Raw genomic sequence first — 15,822 nt, 5'->3', positions numbered from 1 at the left:
TTGCTCAGTTGTCTGGCCTTGTATTCTGTGTACATTATTGTTTCTATAGACTGAAGTATTCTGTTTTGATTTGACAAATGCCAGGGGAAAATGTTTGGGACTCGATTATACATTAGTTTACCAATGTGAGGTTTTGATACTCAATCACCTTTTTTGATCAGATTTTTTGTTGGGACGCTAATTTTTATGCTGGTTTTAATTAAAAAAAATTATTGATTATTTAGCAAATATAGTGTTCTTATTGAAGTGAATGTTTTAATAAACAAGCTAAGTTTAGTTGGCTATAAATAGTGTAGTATGTTATGCTTAACATCTAGGAATATTTGGAAGGTTCTCATTGCTTTTTTTTTTGGTTGACATTAAAAAGAGATTTCTGTTTTCAGGAATGCAGTTTCTCGAGCTAAATTCACTCGCTAATTCGGATGTGAATATTTCAGAGAAGGGCATGGACTCTGTGAATAAGTCTCCTAATACTGGGCCTTCAATAATGAAAAAGAGAGGCTATGAGCATAGCAATGGCATAGATTCTGGTAAGGGAGTGGGACATTTTTGTTTAGAGCCAAGTACAGACTGTTAGTTGGGTCTCATTTAGTGATACTCTAGAGGCTAAAGCATCCATAAGAAAAAGATGATAATCTGTTTGTGTTTTGCTACTTTTTCATTGTAACAAATGTGAAGTATGTAAGTTCTTAGAAATAAGTGCATTCTATAGAATGTTTAACCAAGCCTGACACGACAAATTGATTAATACTTTAATATTGTTGTACTGGTCAATCAAGTCAAACAACCAAGACATAACATGCCTTAATTAAATCTCAATACACTTGAAATAAAATGCCGAAATTCTTTTAGTATCATATTCCTTGATTTTAGCTCACCTGAGCACAAAGTGCTTAAGGTTAATTATGTTTATATAGGATCTGGCACGAGTTGTCATATCATACCATATTTTATTAAACGAGTTCAGGAATTTTGTTAGTAAGCGAGCCTTTATGATGCAATCTTCATATAACTAGGATAAAACTTTATTTTGATAACGTGAAGCAGTGTTTGAATCTGGGTCATATGTGTCTTTTATACTTTTGTCCAAAAAGTAGGTCACCAGGTTAAATCTGAAAAATCCTGTTACTACCATAGACATTTATGAATCAATCATGATAAAACTTTGTCAATTGGAACACACAAAATCTGGAAAGTGCCTTCTTGGAATTCTTATTTCAGTTCAATAAAGCAACATATTAATTGGTCAATTTGAAACATTTGGTATGTAACAAAAGCAATATTTTGTTGGTGAGTGATGACTTCATGGCACTCGTATGAAAATAGAAACGTAAAAAATTAGATTAAAAAACCAAGTGATGCATATCTGTTACAGCTCCATCAGCCAAGCGACCCAACATGGGCATCCTGAGACAGCAGGCTAATCTAGTCATGAGGCCGCAGATGGTAAAATACATTAGTAGCAAGTTTGAATGTTGTGTTGTAAAACCATTGGTCGTGATATGTGCACTTTGATTTATTAGCTCATCTATTTTTATGTCCCCCACTATAGTAGTGGGGGACATATTGTTTTTGCCCTGTCTGTTGGTTGGTTGGTTTGCGCCAACTTTAACATTTGCAATAACTTTTGCAATATTGAAGATAGGAACTTGATATTTGGCATGCATATGTATCTCATGGAGCTGCACATTTTGAATGGTGAAAGGTCAAGGTCATCCTTCAAGGTCAAAGGTCAAATACATGGGTCAAAATCGCTCATTTAATGTACACTTTTGCAGTATTTCAATATTCAAGATAGCAACTTGATATTTGGCATGCATGTGTATCTCATGGAGCTGCACAATTTGAGTGGTGAAAGGTCAAGGTCATCCTTCAAGGTCAGATGTCAAATATATGCGGCCAAAATCGCTCATTTTATGAGTACTTTTGCAATATTGAAGATAGCAACTTGATATTTGGCATGCATGTGTATCTCATGGAGCTGCACATTTTGAGTGGGTCAAGGTCAAGGTCATCCTTCAAGGTCAGAGGTCAAAGATATGTGGCCCAAATCGCTAATTTTATGAATACTTTTGCAATATTGAAGATAGCAACTTGATATTTAACATGCATGTGTTTCTCATGGAGCTGCACATTTTTAGTGGTGAAAGTTCAAGGTCAAGGTCATCCTTCAAGGTCAAATATATGGGTCAAAATCGCTCATGTAATGTCACTTCTGCAATATTGAAGCTAGCAATTTTATATTTGAAATGCATGTGTATCTCATGGAGCTGCACATTTTGAGTGGTTAAGGGTCAATGTCAAGGTCATCTACAAGGTCAAACATCATATAGGGGGACATTGTGTTTCACAAACACATCTTGTTTGAAAAAAAATTATGAGCTATTGTCATCACCTTGGCGTCGGCGTTGGCGTCCGGTTAAGTTTTGCGTTTAGGTCCACTTTTCTCAGAAAGTATCAATGCTATTGCATTCAAACTTGGTACACTTACTTACTATCATGAGGGGACTGGGCAGGCAAAGTTAGATAACTCTGGCATGCATTTTGACTGAATTATGTGCCATTTTTATACTTAGAAAATTGAAAATTTTGGTTAAGTTTTGCGTTTAGGTCCACTTTTTTCAGAAAGTATCAATGCTATTGCATTCAAACTTGGTACACTTACTTACTATCATGAGGGGACAGGGCAGGCAAATTTAGATAACTCTGGCGTGCATTTTGACAGAATTATGTGCCCTTTTTATACGCCCGTATAAATACGGGACGTATTATGTGAAACCCCTTGGCGGCGGGCGGGCGGGCGGCGGGCGGCGGGCGGAAGGCATCACTTTGTCCGGACTCTAATTCAAATTGTATTCATCCGATCTTCACCAAACTTGGTCAGCAGTTGCATCTAGTTGATATCTAGGCCAAGTTCGAATATGGGTCATGCCGGGTCAAAAACTAGGTCATAGGGTCAATAAGTGCATTTTCAAAGGGGCCACTTTGTCCGGACTCTATTTCAAATTGTATTCATCCGATCTTCACCAAACTTGGTCAGCAGTTGCATCTAGTTGATATCTAGGCCAAGTTCGAATATGGGTCATGCCGGGTCAAAAACTAGGTCATAGGGTCAATTAGTGCATTTTCAACGGCGCCACTTTGTCCGGACTCTAATTCAAATTGTATTCATCCGATCTTCACCAAACTTGGTCAGAAGTTGTATCTAGACAATATCTAGGTCAAGTTCGAATATGGGTCATGCTGGGTCAAAAACTAGGTCACAGGGTCACTTAGTGCATTTCAAGCATTTAGCATGGTGTCCACTCTCTAATTGAAGTAGTTTTCATCCAATCTTCACCAAACTTGGTCAGAAGTTGTATCTAGACAGTATTTAGGTCAAGTTGGAATATGGGTCATTCCAGGTCAAAAACTAGGTCACAGGGTCACTTAAACCATTTCAAGCATTTAGCAAGTGCTCTCTAATTGAAGTAGTTTTCATCCGATCTTCACCAACTTTGGTCAGAAGTTGTGTCTAGACAATATCTACATGTAGGTCAAGTTCAAATATGGGTCTTGCCAGGTTAAAAACTAGGTCACGAGGTCCCGTAGTGCATTTCAAGCATTTAGCATGGTGTCTGCTCTCTAATTGAAGTAGTTTTCATCAGATCTTCACCAACTTTGGTCAGAAGTTGTGTCTAGATGATATGTAGGTCAAGTTCAAATATGGGTCATGGTAAAGTTATCAAGTTGTCCAAAGTCTTAAAACGGGCGTATCTTGTGACAGTTTGGCACTCTTGTTATACTTAGAAAATTGAAAATTTTGGTTAAGTTTTGTGTTTAGGTCCATTTTATTCCTTAAGTATCAAAACTATTGCTTTCATACTTGCAACACTTACTAACTATCATAAGGGGACTCTGCAGGCAAAGTAATGTAACTCTGACTGGCATTTTGACAGAATTATGTGCCCTTTTTATACTTAGAAAATTGAAAATTTGGTTATGTTTTGTGTTTAGGTCCACTTTATTCCTACAGTATCAAAGCTATCATACTTGCAACACTTATTAACTATCGTAAGGGGACTGTGCAGGCAAAGTTATGTAACTCTGACTGGCATTTGGACGGAATTATGGGCCCTTTCAGGGGTGGCGAAATCAAATGTCCGAGTTGCCCGAGTCGTACATTTGCTTGTCTGGGCAACTGATTTTTTTCAATTAAGTTGTCCGTGGACAACAAGTTTTTTAAAAGTCGGGTCCAGGTATACAAAAAAATACATTGTATTAAAGCCATAATTAAGTTTTACAAAACCGGATGTTGACATGCGATTACATTGTCAGTGCTATTTGCGGAGCAATCAAGCTAAAATACGGGCACTCTCCTGCGCAGTGATCTCCCTTATTCTATAAGAGACCAGGAACATGCCGCATTTTAAACATTCGGCCTGACTGTTAGACAGTGTACAGACTGGTTTCTTTATTTTTACAATCAGACAGAAATAAAAAGTATCAACGGAAGATAATCAAAACACGGTGTACCTTGTTATTTAAGACGACTTTAATGGTAAAAATGGAACATTTAGTTTTTTTAAATCTTCAACAACGGAGCAAAAACCCGAAGCTTTGAGCAGTCCACCTCCCAAAAAAACTAACAAAGATTATGATAAAAAAATATGATCTATTAAACGCACCAGAACTTTTCAAGAAACTTGGCTAACAGATTTTCAATGGTTACCAGTTGATGATAATCAAATTGCTACCAGTAGCGGCGCACAGCCTCAGTCCGATGAGGTCGACATATTGAACTAGTTTAATTTGTTAAGATTACGGTGCACTTATGTTCAACACATGTTTTAATAACACTAGCTTTGCAAGATTAAAAGTTTTAGAAAGTCTTTATATTGTTTATAATATACTGCTATAATGAATGAACTATTGAAATTAAACTATAAACAAAACTAGCAAATCATACTCATTTTGGTATATTCCACATTGTTTTACATTAATTAATAAATGCGTTTATAATTTATATAAACATTAACGGACAAGTGTAGTTCAGCAACGGACAAGTTAAATTTCCTAAATGGTTGTCCGTGGACAAGTATATTTTTTTTAGATTTCGCCACCCCTGCCTTTATAATTAGAAAATTGAAAGTTTGGTTAAGTTTTGTGTTTTGGTCCACTTTACCCCTAAAGTATCATAGATATTGCTTTCATACTTGGAACACTCGCAAACTATCATAAGGGTACAGTAAAAGGACAAGTTGCATAACTCTGGATGTCATTTTTACGGAATTATGGCCCTTTTTTGACTTAGTAACTTTGAATATATGGTTAAATTTTGTGTTTCGATCCACTTTACTTCTTAAGTATCAAGGCTATTGCTTTCAAACTTCAAATACTTTCATGCTATCATGAGGTTACTGTACCTGGCAAGTTGAATTTTACCTTGACCTTTGGATGACCTTGACTCTCAAGGTCAAATAATTAAATTTTTGCTAAAATTGCCATAACTTCTTTATTTATGATTAGAATTGATTGATTTTTTGACAAAACTACTCTTACCTGACATTCAACAATAGACTCCACCCAAACCATCGCCCGTGACACCCCCTCCCCCCCCCCCCCTATTTTTTAACCAGGTTTTCCGAAGGAAAAAACTGGTTATTAGATTGGCGAATGCGGGCGGGCTGGCTGGCGGGCGGGCGGAACAAGCTTGTCCGGGCCATAACTATGTTGTTCATTGTCAGATTTTAAAATCATTTGGCACATTTGTTCACCATCATTGGACGGTGTGTCGCACGAAATAATTACGTCGATATCTCCAAGGTCAAGGTCACACTTTGAGTTCAAAGGTCAAAAATGGCCATAAATGAGCTTGTCCTGGCCATAACTATGTCATTCATTGTGAGATTTTAAAATCATTTGGCACATTTGTTCACCATCATGGGAGGGTGTGTTGCACGAAAGAATCACGTCAATATCTCCAATGTCAAGGTCGCCACGACTAAAAATAGATTTTTTTTAAACAAACTTACAAAGGGGGTTAATTTTGTTTGTTCATTTCAAAAGTTCAGTTTGAGTTTTCTCGATTTATCAGATTTTTTTTTCACAATGAAAACCTGGTTTTGTGACAATTTTGTCCCTTGTTGTTTTTTTTTAAGATCATCTCACAAATGACCACCACACCCTCACACTATACCCCCCCACCCCACCCCACCCCCTCCCCAAATAATTTTTTTTAAACGGTTAAAAAACAAACCTATTTATTTTGATTATTTTATGTTTGAAATACCGTCCAACCATCACACCCAAGAATCCCCCCCCACCCCCCCTCCCCCCACCCGAATCCCCCCCTAATTTTTTTTTATTTTTTTTTTATAACATCATCTCACAAATTACCACCACACCCTCACACTATACCCCCCCCCCCCACCTCACCCCCCATTTTTTTTGGAAACGGTTAAAAAACCGTTTTCTGTTTGAAATACCGTCCAACCATCGCACCCAAGAATCCCCACCATCCCACCCCCCCCCCCCCCCCACCCCCCCCCCCATTTTTTAAATATTTTTTTCCCATTTTTGGAAGATAATGTAATAAATGTCCACATCCCCACACAATGCACCCCTCTTCACTCCACCCCTCCCTCCTTTGTGATTGAAAATGAGAGTCCCTTCACCTTTAAAAAGAAAATAGATGATTGAGTGGTGAAAGGTCAAGGTCATCCTTCAAGGTCAAAGGTCAAATATATGGGGACATAGTGTTTCACAAACACGTGGCTTGTTATCATTTGTCTTTGCAAGATATCTAAAGAACCCTTTGACCTTCATCTAAGCAAAATTGGTTTGATGGTCTCTAGAAAGATAATTTAGAAGCCTATCAGTTCTGAGGTCAATAGGTCAAAGGTCAATGTCACAGGTTCTCTGAAGTAAACTATTTATTTTAAGTGCCATAGATACCTCCATATCCTTAATATGAAGTTTTAGTTATGTTAAAATAAAATCTGAACATTGGACACTGAATTCCATAATCATTGGATAGGTTATGATTCTGACATCTATAAGATTTGTTAAACCATTAATGTTATACAAGGTGGACAGGTATAGATATAGCCTTGTTATAAAAATGAAATCACTGCCTTAGACTATAAACAGTCTTTTAAAGAAAACACAAAATCTTTTTTCACCATTTTATTATACCCCCACAAACGAAGTTTTGGGGGGTATATAGGTGTGAGCTTGTCTGTCGGTCGGTCTGTCGGTCCGTATTTAGTGTCCACTCGCTATTTCAAGTTGTTTTCATCAGATCCACACCAAACTTGGTCAGATTTTGTATCTAGATGATGTCTAGGTCAATTTCGAATATGGGTCATGCTGGGTCAAAAACTAGGTCACTGGGTCACTTAGTGCGTTTTAAACATTGAGCATGGTGTCCGCTCTCTAATTCAAGTAGTTTTCATCCGAGCTTCACCAAACTTGGTCAGAAGTTGTATCTAGATGATGTCTAGGCCAAGTTCAAAAATGGGTCATGGCAGGTAAAAAACTAGGTCACGGGGTCACTTAGTGCGTTTTAAACATTGAGCTTGGTGTCGGCTCTCTACTTAAAGTAGATTTCATCCGATCTTCACCACAATTGTTTCAAATTCATTTCAATTTGTGACACAAATGTTATGTTCACATTGCTTCATTCAGGGTTTTTTTTTAGGAAAAGGGGAAGACGCTGGACGCTGGGTTAAAGGGGAAAATCGAGCGCGAAAGAGACATATTTGGGGAAAAAATAAAAACTGTTCATTTCAATGTCAATAACTCACCTACAGACTTCAGGTTTTTTTTAGAAAAAGAGGCATGTCTCTGACCTTTTTGTTCTTAAACACATAAACAAGTATGATATTAAAGGCAAAGTCCTAAAAAAGTTGCAGGTGTAGATCTAATAATGGGAAATGTTTTCAACTGGGGCCGGGGAACGATGTCAATACTATGATTTCAATTTCATGATGAATGGGTTGACGATCTAGATCTGCTACAGTATTGGCAGGGAAAGGTGCGGCAGCTGCCGATTGTCTACTTTTACTTTCACAATAATCCGACAGTATTAATCGATGTTGATTACATGTACCTCCGAATCCTGCTGGGTTTCAACGGTTTTTGATGATTCATTCTTAAAAAATGCGTCAACGCAATTAATTTTTTCCGAGTCCGAACGTTTTATTTTGTTCGTGTATGAACACCAATTGTGAGACTTTTTTCTGTTTTAACGTTTTTATCTTGGCTTTCACATAACCCGGATGAAAACTCGACTGGTTTCCGGTAATTAATTGACGAAACACCCTTCTCGCGCAAGACCGGAATCCAGTAAAATAGTCACATGATTAATACGATTAGTTGCCCGGTTTCCATGACGTAATTTAAGAGCTATATATAGAATCACTGGGATTCCCAGATTTGAGTGTTCGTCGGAAGAGAGAGAGAGCGAGAGCGTTGTACATGGTACAAATTGGATAAGTGTCGACTTCCCAAAAGAAAGAAAAACATTTCCTTGAGGGTAAAATATTATATTTTGGTGAAAAAATATATATATTTGGAGGGGAAATGGTATTTTTAGGGGAAAAATTCTGGTAGGGGAAGACGCCGAATATCGGCGTCACTTTCTTAGTAAAAAAAACCCCTGCTTCATTGAACATCTTACATTATTATTTTCATGTACTTTTTCAGCGTCCTGGTATGCTTAACCATCAGATGAATGGGCGAGGTCGCATGCTCCCTAAGGGCCTCAAGGGTATGCAGATGTTCAGCTGGATAGATGCGCCCGATGATGTGTACTTCATTTCTACCAACAACACAAAGTACTTCGTTTTATTACAACATAATTTCTTAGCAATTAATGACCGGAATTCAATTAAACTTTATGGGAAGCTTCACAACCAAGAGGAGATGTGCATATTATCAGCCGGTTCTGATCGCATGATTTTTCACAGAGTTATGGCCCTTTGAAATTGTCCATTGTACATATAGTGGAATTTTTGTCCGAGCTATTTCTCAACAACTTATAACGGGAATTCAATATAACTTTATGTGAAGCTTCACTACCAACAGGAGATGTGCATATATGGTCAGATGATTTTTCACAGAGTTATGGCCCTTTGAAATTTTCTATAAACTGTACATACAGTGCAAATCTTGTCTGGGCTTTTTCTCCCCAACTACTGACTGGAATTCAATGAAGCTTTATGGGAAACTTAACTACCTTGAGGAGATGCGCATGTTATTTGTGGGTTCTGGTTAGATGATTTATTTAGAGAGTTATGGCCCTTTGAAATATTTAAGTTGCTAAACCATCCATCGTATTATTTTGTCCAAAGTTATGCCCGTCAAGACGTTTCCTTTTATCTGAATATATAGTGCAATATTGTGACAAAAAAAATCTTTGGGGAGCATCACCCGTCTCCGACAGTTTCTTGTTATATGTTGGGACAATATATTGCGTTACTACTTTGTCCTGAACAACACTGCCAATCATGTAAAACCTAGTATCATAGTCCTTAATGACAGTTATTCTCTTGTAAAGGGTTGCTGTGGCCTAGTGGAGTTGGGTTCCCCCTAGCAACCAAAAGGTCATGGGTTTTATCCTCACTGTGTGAGTTTTCTTTATATTTCCCCCCAATTGACACCAAATACTGGTTCTACGTAGGAAACAGACTCAAGAGCTCTGAAATCAGCCTTAGGCCTTTGCTAAAATCAAGCTTAACCCTTTCCCACTTAGAAGCAAAATGAAAATGTTGAAACAGCATAAAACCAGAACAGCCTGTGAGTAACTCGCAGTCTGTTGAGATTTTATGCTGTTTGCTGCTCATCAGAAGCTTATTGTTGGAATTGAAGCCTTAAAAACTTGAATCTAGTCAAAAAGGTCTTTAGTTAAATATAACTAAGGGACTACAAACATTTAAAATACGTTTCTAAGTGGTAAAGGGTAAAATAAATGTTTTATTTAAACTAAACTAATTTTGTAAAGCCTAGTATTACACTGACTTTGTTTCTTCTCCCAGGAAGCTTCGGAAGCAGTTACCTAACACAGAGTTCAAAAGGGCTGCTCGCAATCCATGGAGGTCGCTGCAAGTGAAGCCTCCACTCGGAGAAGACGTTGTGGTTCTGGAATAGTCATGACTTTGACCTCTGCAAACTGGACACAGCCTGGTGTTGACCTCGACCTTGACCCTTGGGGATATTTAGGGTGTGACTCATCAGTGATCAAGGCCTCTTGGAACCTGTTAAGTAGGCATTGGGGCAAACTTGGGTGCCAAAATCACAATCCTCACTTCGTCATAGACATTTACATTCAGAGTTTGAATATAATAGCTTTTTTGCTGCAAACTAAATAACTCCTGGATGGAAATGACATAAAATAATTATGTATTCTGTAGATAAATGAAATTTGTGCATTTCAAATCCATTCAGAAAACAAAACTGTTTTCAGAGATGAACATCATAGCCACATAATGCACAAATGGGTGTAGGCTGTAAGTTATAAAGTGACAAACAGTTACATGGTCTCAAACGCGGGCAGGGTAGCTCCTTTCCAGACTGTGCAGATGCGCAGGCTTGGCTGGTGCTAGCCTGGTGGCATATGTCATAAGAGCCATTTTCACATTGCTCTGTTCATGTTCAAAATGCTCTGATTGAATAAGCTGCTTCTGCCTCATAGTATTTACAGTTAACCCTTTGCATGCTGGGAAATTGTCTTCTGCTAAAATGTCGTCTGCTGAATTTCTAAAATTAGCATATTCTTCGATTTTTTTCAAAGAATACTATCAGAATAGCAAACAGTTTGGATCCTGATGAGACGCCACATTCTGTGGCGTCTCATCTGGATCCAAACTGTTTGCAAAGGCCTTCAAAATTTGGTTCCCGCACTGAAAGGGTTAAAAGCTTGAATATGGTTTTCTACATAAGCACAAACCCATGTGAAAAGATGATGCTTGCATATATATGAGACTTGATTATGTCAAACCATATCTGAGTTGGTTGTGGGCTAAGTTACATATTCGTTTAGTATTTAAATGATAAATCTGTAAATAGTATTGCATGATTTGTGCGTTTTGCTAGCAGGTATTTGAATCCTTTTTTTTGGCTTTCAAATAACGTGTTTTAGTTATTCATCAAAAACTGCCCTTGTCTCTTATTTAAAATATTTTTGATCAATGAGTCTGTATTCTGACATGTAAAATAAATATTTGTTCAATGCAACATTATTGAACTTATAAGTAATTAGATCAACGTTTATCAGATACATAGGATCCAACATATCAATTCTACCTTCAATTATGCTTAATTTCTTTTTCCAAATATATTATTAGCCTTTGCTTTAATAAACTTTTAAGTTGTTCCTTGGTGAACACAGCATGTTTTTTATCATGAAATTTTGTGTATGAATTGATTTGAATCATGTTGAAAACAAACAAAGAATAACCTAACAAATTCTTAGAATCAAATTTAAGATGATGGCTTTTATATTATCAAATGTTTTTCTGTTGACAACCAAATGTGCCAATATATGTTGTGAGTTATAATTTGAAATCAAAAACAAGATGCTTATACAGTGTACTAACACTTGTATTTTTACCCTCACACTTTGTCAACTACTAGTAACACTGACTTTACATAGCTGTATCCATCTAAACATAGTGAGTGTAAGGAAATAATGTTACATTGTCTATATGAGCCTTGTTCTGAGAAAATTGGGCAAAATGCATGTGCGTAAAGTGTTGTCCCAGATTAGCCTGTGCAGTCCGCACAGGCTAATCAGGGACGACACTTTCCGCTTTAATGGTATTTTTCGTTTAAAGGAAGTCTCTTTTTACCGAAAATCTAGTTTAAGCGGAAAGTGTCATTCCTGATAAGCCTGTGCGGACTGCACTGGCTGATCTGGGATGACACTTTACGCACATGCAATAAGCCCAGTTTTATCAGAACGTGGCTCATATAGCTACCACTGTGTGTTGGAGTGACTGCAGCTAGAATCAGTTCAGTTCTTAGAAGGGATGTAGTGTTGTTTCCTGATTTTCATACGTAAATGAGGAGTATATATGGTATATATGCACTTTATTATACCTCACAGGACTTTCCCATGTATGATTTCCATTAACTAATGCCTGCCATGAGGTTAAAAAGAATTATGTCCCAATCATGCTACAAATTTAAATATACCGGAGTGTAGGGCTAAAAGTAGTAGAATGGATTTAAAGAAATCGGTTCCAGCTCATTATCTTTAGTCGCGTACTTAATTATATAAAACAAAGTTGACGAGTCCTTGATTTTCATATGAAATGTGAAGTTCCACTTGGTTGTTATGTGGAGTACAGCCTTGTTTGTTTGGTATAAGAAAATTGACATCATATGCATCTTTTGGGATACAGTTTATTTTATCCCCCCTTGAAAGAGGTTTCCACTTAGGTTGCATGAGACATTACTGTCTGCAGGGCGCAATATTAACTATACCTCTCAACTGCCTTCAATATTTATATCATATATTACAATATCAACTACATATTAATACACAATATCGGGGCCAAAAGAGACTAAAAGCGTGTAAACTCTGAGAAAATGGTTGACTACTCTAGGAGTTGGGCTGACGCGACATACATGCCAAACTTGGTTGACCAGTTGTTGTACATAGATTTTGATGTTGTTGGATATTTACTTTGACAAAAGAAATTTAGGTATCCTTATTGGTAAGGTTTGTATTATACCTGCCTTGATTTAGCATATATGTTTCCATTACAAACAATGACAGGATATTGATAATTTGATAGATTGTGTACTTATTTATTTTTCCACGCCCGATGTTAATATTGTGATCGTTTTTCATTCTGTTCGTTGGGCTGAAGATTTGAAGATTTGATATAAAGTTGTGTACTTTTTTCAATTTAATTTTGATTATCTGCCCTCATACTTCAAATAATTGTTGCAGGTTAAAAGAAATAACTTATTCTGGGATCATTATTAACACATTAAACGCACAAATGTGTTTATACTGTTTATGGTGTTTGCCTATGGACTCACTTGCCATGTTGATATTTCGCTGATAGCTGAGCTGTCGTTTGTTGATTGTATATGTGACCTACATTTTCATCGTATCGCCTTTTTGGTGCAAAGACAGTCAATGTTTGACTGGGACGTGTATTCATGTCTGCTTTGTACCTGTGTGCGAGATATAGAGTCATGTTCTGAGATAACTGGGCATAATGCATGTGCGTAAAGTGTCGTCCCAGATTAACCTATGCAGTCCGCACAGGCCAATCAGGGACGACACTTTCCGCCAAAATTGAATTTTTGCTAAAGAGTCTTTAAACGAAAAATGTCATAAAAGCGGAAAGTGTCGTCCCTTACTTGCCTGTGCGGATTGCAGAGGCTAATCCAGGACGACACTTTACGCACATGCATTAAGCCCAGTGTTCTCAGAATGTGACTTAAAATGGGCAGGGTGTGTTACGATAGTTCCAGAGTAGATGGACAGCTCCCATAAGTGAGCAGTGTTAGGTTTTCTGTTTAATGACTACACAATTGAATGAATATGTTTGATGACTGAAAGAACAAGCTCTTTATTGTTAATAAAATTTCATAGGCTACTGGTTAGTGTTTCAAAAATATGTACAAATCAAATGAATGAAAAATATACATTCAATTTTATAGAAAGTTTAGTAGAAACAACCCATGTATTATGTATCACGTCATAAATGCCATATTGTTTTATAATGTAGTTGACACTAAATGAACTATATAAAAGTATTTATCGTGATACTAAAATTTATAGAATAAAGTTCGAAATAACACATAACAATAATGGACTGCCTGAATCTGGAACTATGGAGAGCAATACCCCGCCCTTTAGACATTCTAATCCTGGTGTCATTATTTATTTGATGTCTCATTGAGAATGATAACAGTGTAATATACCATGTTTCTACGATGTCCGACTTTTGTATTTCTTTGTTTTTTGGCTCACCTGTCACGAAGTGACATGGTGAGCTTATGTGACCGTGTGATGTCCATTGTGCGTGTGTGCGTGCCCTCGTCAACGATTTGTTTGTGTAGACAGAAGAGGTCACAGTTTTCATCCAATCTTTATGAAATTTGATCAGAATGTTTATCTTGATGAAATCTGGGTTGGGATTGTATTTGGGTCATCTGGGGTCAAAAACTAGGTCACAAGGTCAAAAACTAGGTCACTAGGTCAAATAATAGAAAAACCTTGTGTAGACAATAGAGGTCGCAGTTTTCATCCAATCTTTATGAAATTTGGTCAGAATGTTTATCTTGATGAAATCTGGGTTGGGATTGTATTTGGGTCATCTGGGGTGAAAAACTAGGTCACTAGGTCAAATAATAGAAAAACCGTTAACAATATGTTTATGTAGACAGTAGAGGTCACAGTTTTCATCCAATCTTTATGAAATTTGGTCAGAATGTTTATCTTGATGAAATCTGGGTTGGGATTGTATTTGGGTCATCTGGGGTCAAACACTAGGTCAAAAACTAGGTCACTAGGTCAAATAATAGAAAAACCTTGTGTAGACAATAGAGGTCGCAGTTTTCATCCAATCTTTATGAAATTTTGTCAGAATGTTTATCTTGATGAAATCTGGGTTGAGATTGTATTTGGGTCATCTGGGGTCAAAACTAGGTCACTAGGTCAAATAATAGAAAAACCTTGTGTAGACAATAGAGGTCACAGTTTTCATCCAATCTTTATGAAATTTCGTCAGAATGTTTGTCTTGATGAAATCTGTGTTGGGATTGTATTTGGGTCATCTGGGGTCAAAAACTAGGTCACTAGGTCAAATAAAAGAATAACCTTGTGTAGACAATAGAGGTCACAGTTTTCATCCAATCTTTATAAAATTTGATCAAAATGTTTATCTTGATGAAATCTGGGTTGGGATTGTATTTGGGTCACCTGGGGTCAAAAACTAGGTCAAATATTAGAAAAACCTTGTGTAAACAATACAGGTCAGTTTTCATCCAATCTTTATGAAATTTGGTCAGAATGTTTATCTTGATGATATCTGGGTTGGGGTTTTATTTAGGTCATCTGGGGTTAAAAACTAGGTCACTAGATCAAATAAAAGAAAAACATTGTGTAGACAATAGAGGTCACAGTTTTCATCCAATCTTTATGAAATTTGGTCAGAATGTTTATCTTGATAAAATCTGGATTGGGATTGTATTTGGGTCTTCTGGGGTCAGAAACTAGGTCACTAGGTCAAATCATATAAAACCCTTGTGTAGACAATAGAGGTCACAGTTTTCATCAGATCTTAATTAAATATTGTCAGAATGTTTGTCTTGTTAAAATCTGTGTTGGGATTGAATTTGGGTCATCTAGGGTCAAAAATTAGGTCACTAGGTCAATTTAAAAAACAACTTTCGTAGACAGTAGAGGTCACATTTTTCCTCCAAACTTAAGTAAATTTATCCAGAATGTTTATCTTGAAGAAATTTGGGTTGGGATTGTATTTGGATCATCTGGGGTCAAAAACTAGGTCACAAGGTCAAATCATAGAAAAACCTTGTGTAGACAATAGAGGTCATAGTTTTCATCTGATCTTAATGAAGTATGGTCAGAATGTTTAGATTGATAATATTTGATTTTGGATAGTATATGGGTCATCTGGGGTAAAAAATTAGGTCAATGGGCCAATTCTAGTAAAACCTTTTGTAGATGAAAGAGGTCACAGTTTTCATCACGTCTTACTGACATTTTGTCAGAATGTATTTATTAATGAAATCTTTCTTGGGATTGTATATGGGTATGATAAATTTAAGTTGATGTAGCAAGGTTAGTCAGGTGAG

At 36.9% G+C, this 15,822-nt stretch overlaps 1 protein-coding gene across 2 annotated transcripts in view; it reads left to right on the top strand.

The window, feature by feature from the left end:
• LOC127871773 (metastasis-associated protein MTA3-like) overlaps positions 1–13,939 on the top strand; it is a 28,350-nt gene extending 14,411 nt beyond the window's left edge. Inside the window, exons 16-19 of one of the 2 annotated variants that reach the window (XM_052414951.1) lie at positions 438–530; positions 1,376–1,446; positions 8,689–8,819; positions 10,020–13,939. In XM_052414951.1, coding sequence (XP_052270911.1) covers positions 438–530; positions 1,376–1,446; positions 8,689–8,819; positions 10,020–10,131 — 407 coding nt within the window. In that variant the 3' untranslated portion in view covers positions 10,132–13,939. Of the gene's footprint in view, positions 1–383; positions 531–1,375; positions 1,447–8,688; positions 8,820–10,019 lie in introns of both variants that reach the window. The other variant, XM_052414949.1, reaches the window with a different exon arrangement.
• The last annotated feature ends 1,883 nt before the right edge of the window (positions 13,940–15,822 follow it).

Source organism: Dreissena polymorpha, chromosome 3, assembly GCF_020536995.1.
Source record: "Dreissena polymorpha isolate Duluth1 chromosome 3, UMN_Dpol_1.0, whole genome shotgun sequence".
NCBI lineage: Eukaryota > Metazoa > Mollusca > Bivalvia > Myida > Dreissenidae > Dreissena > Dreissena polymorpha.
Note: the sequence above shows the minus strand (reverse complement) of the source record. Positions and strands in the feature narration are given on the sequence as shown.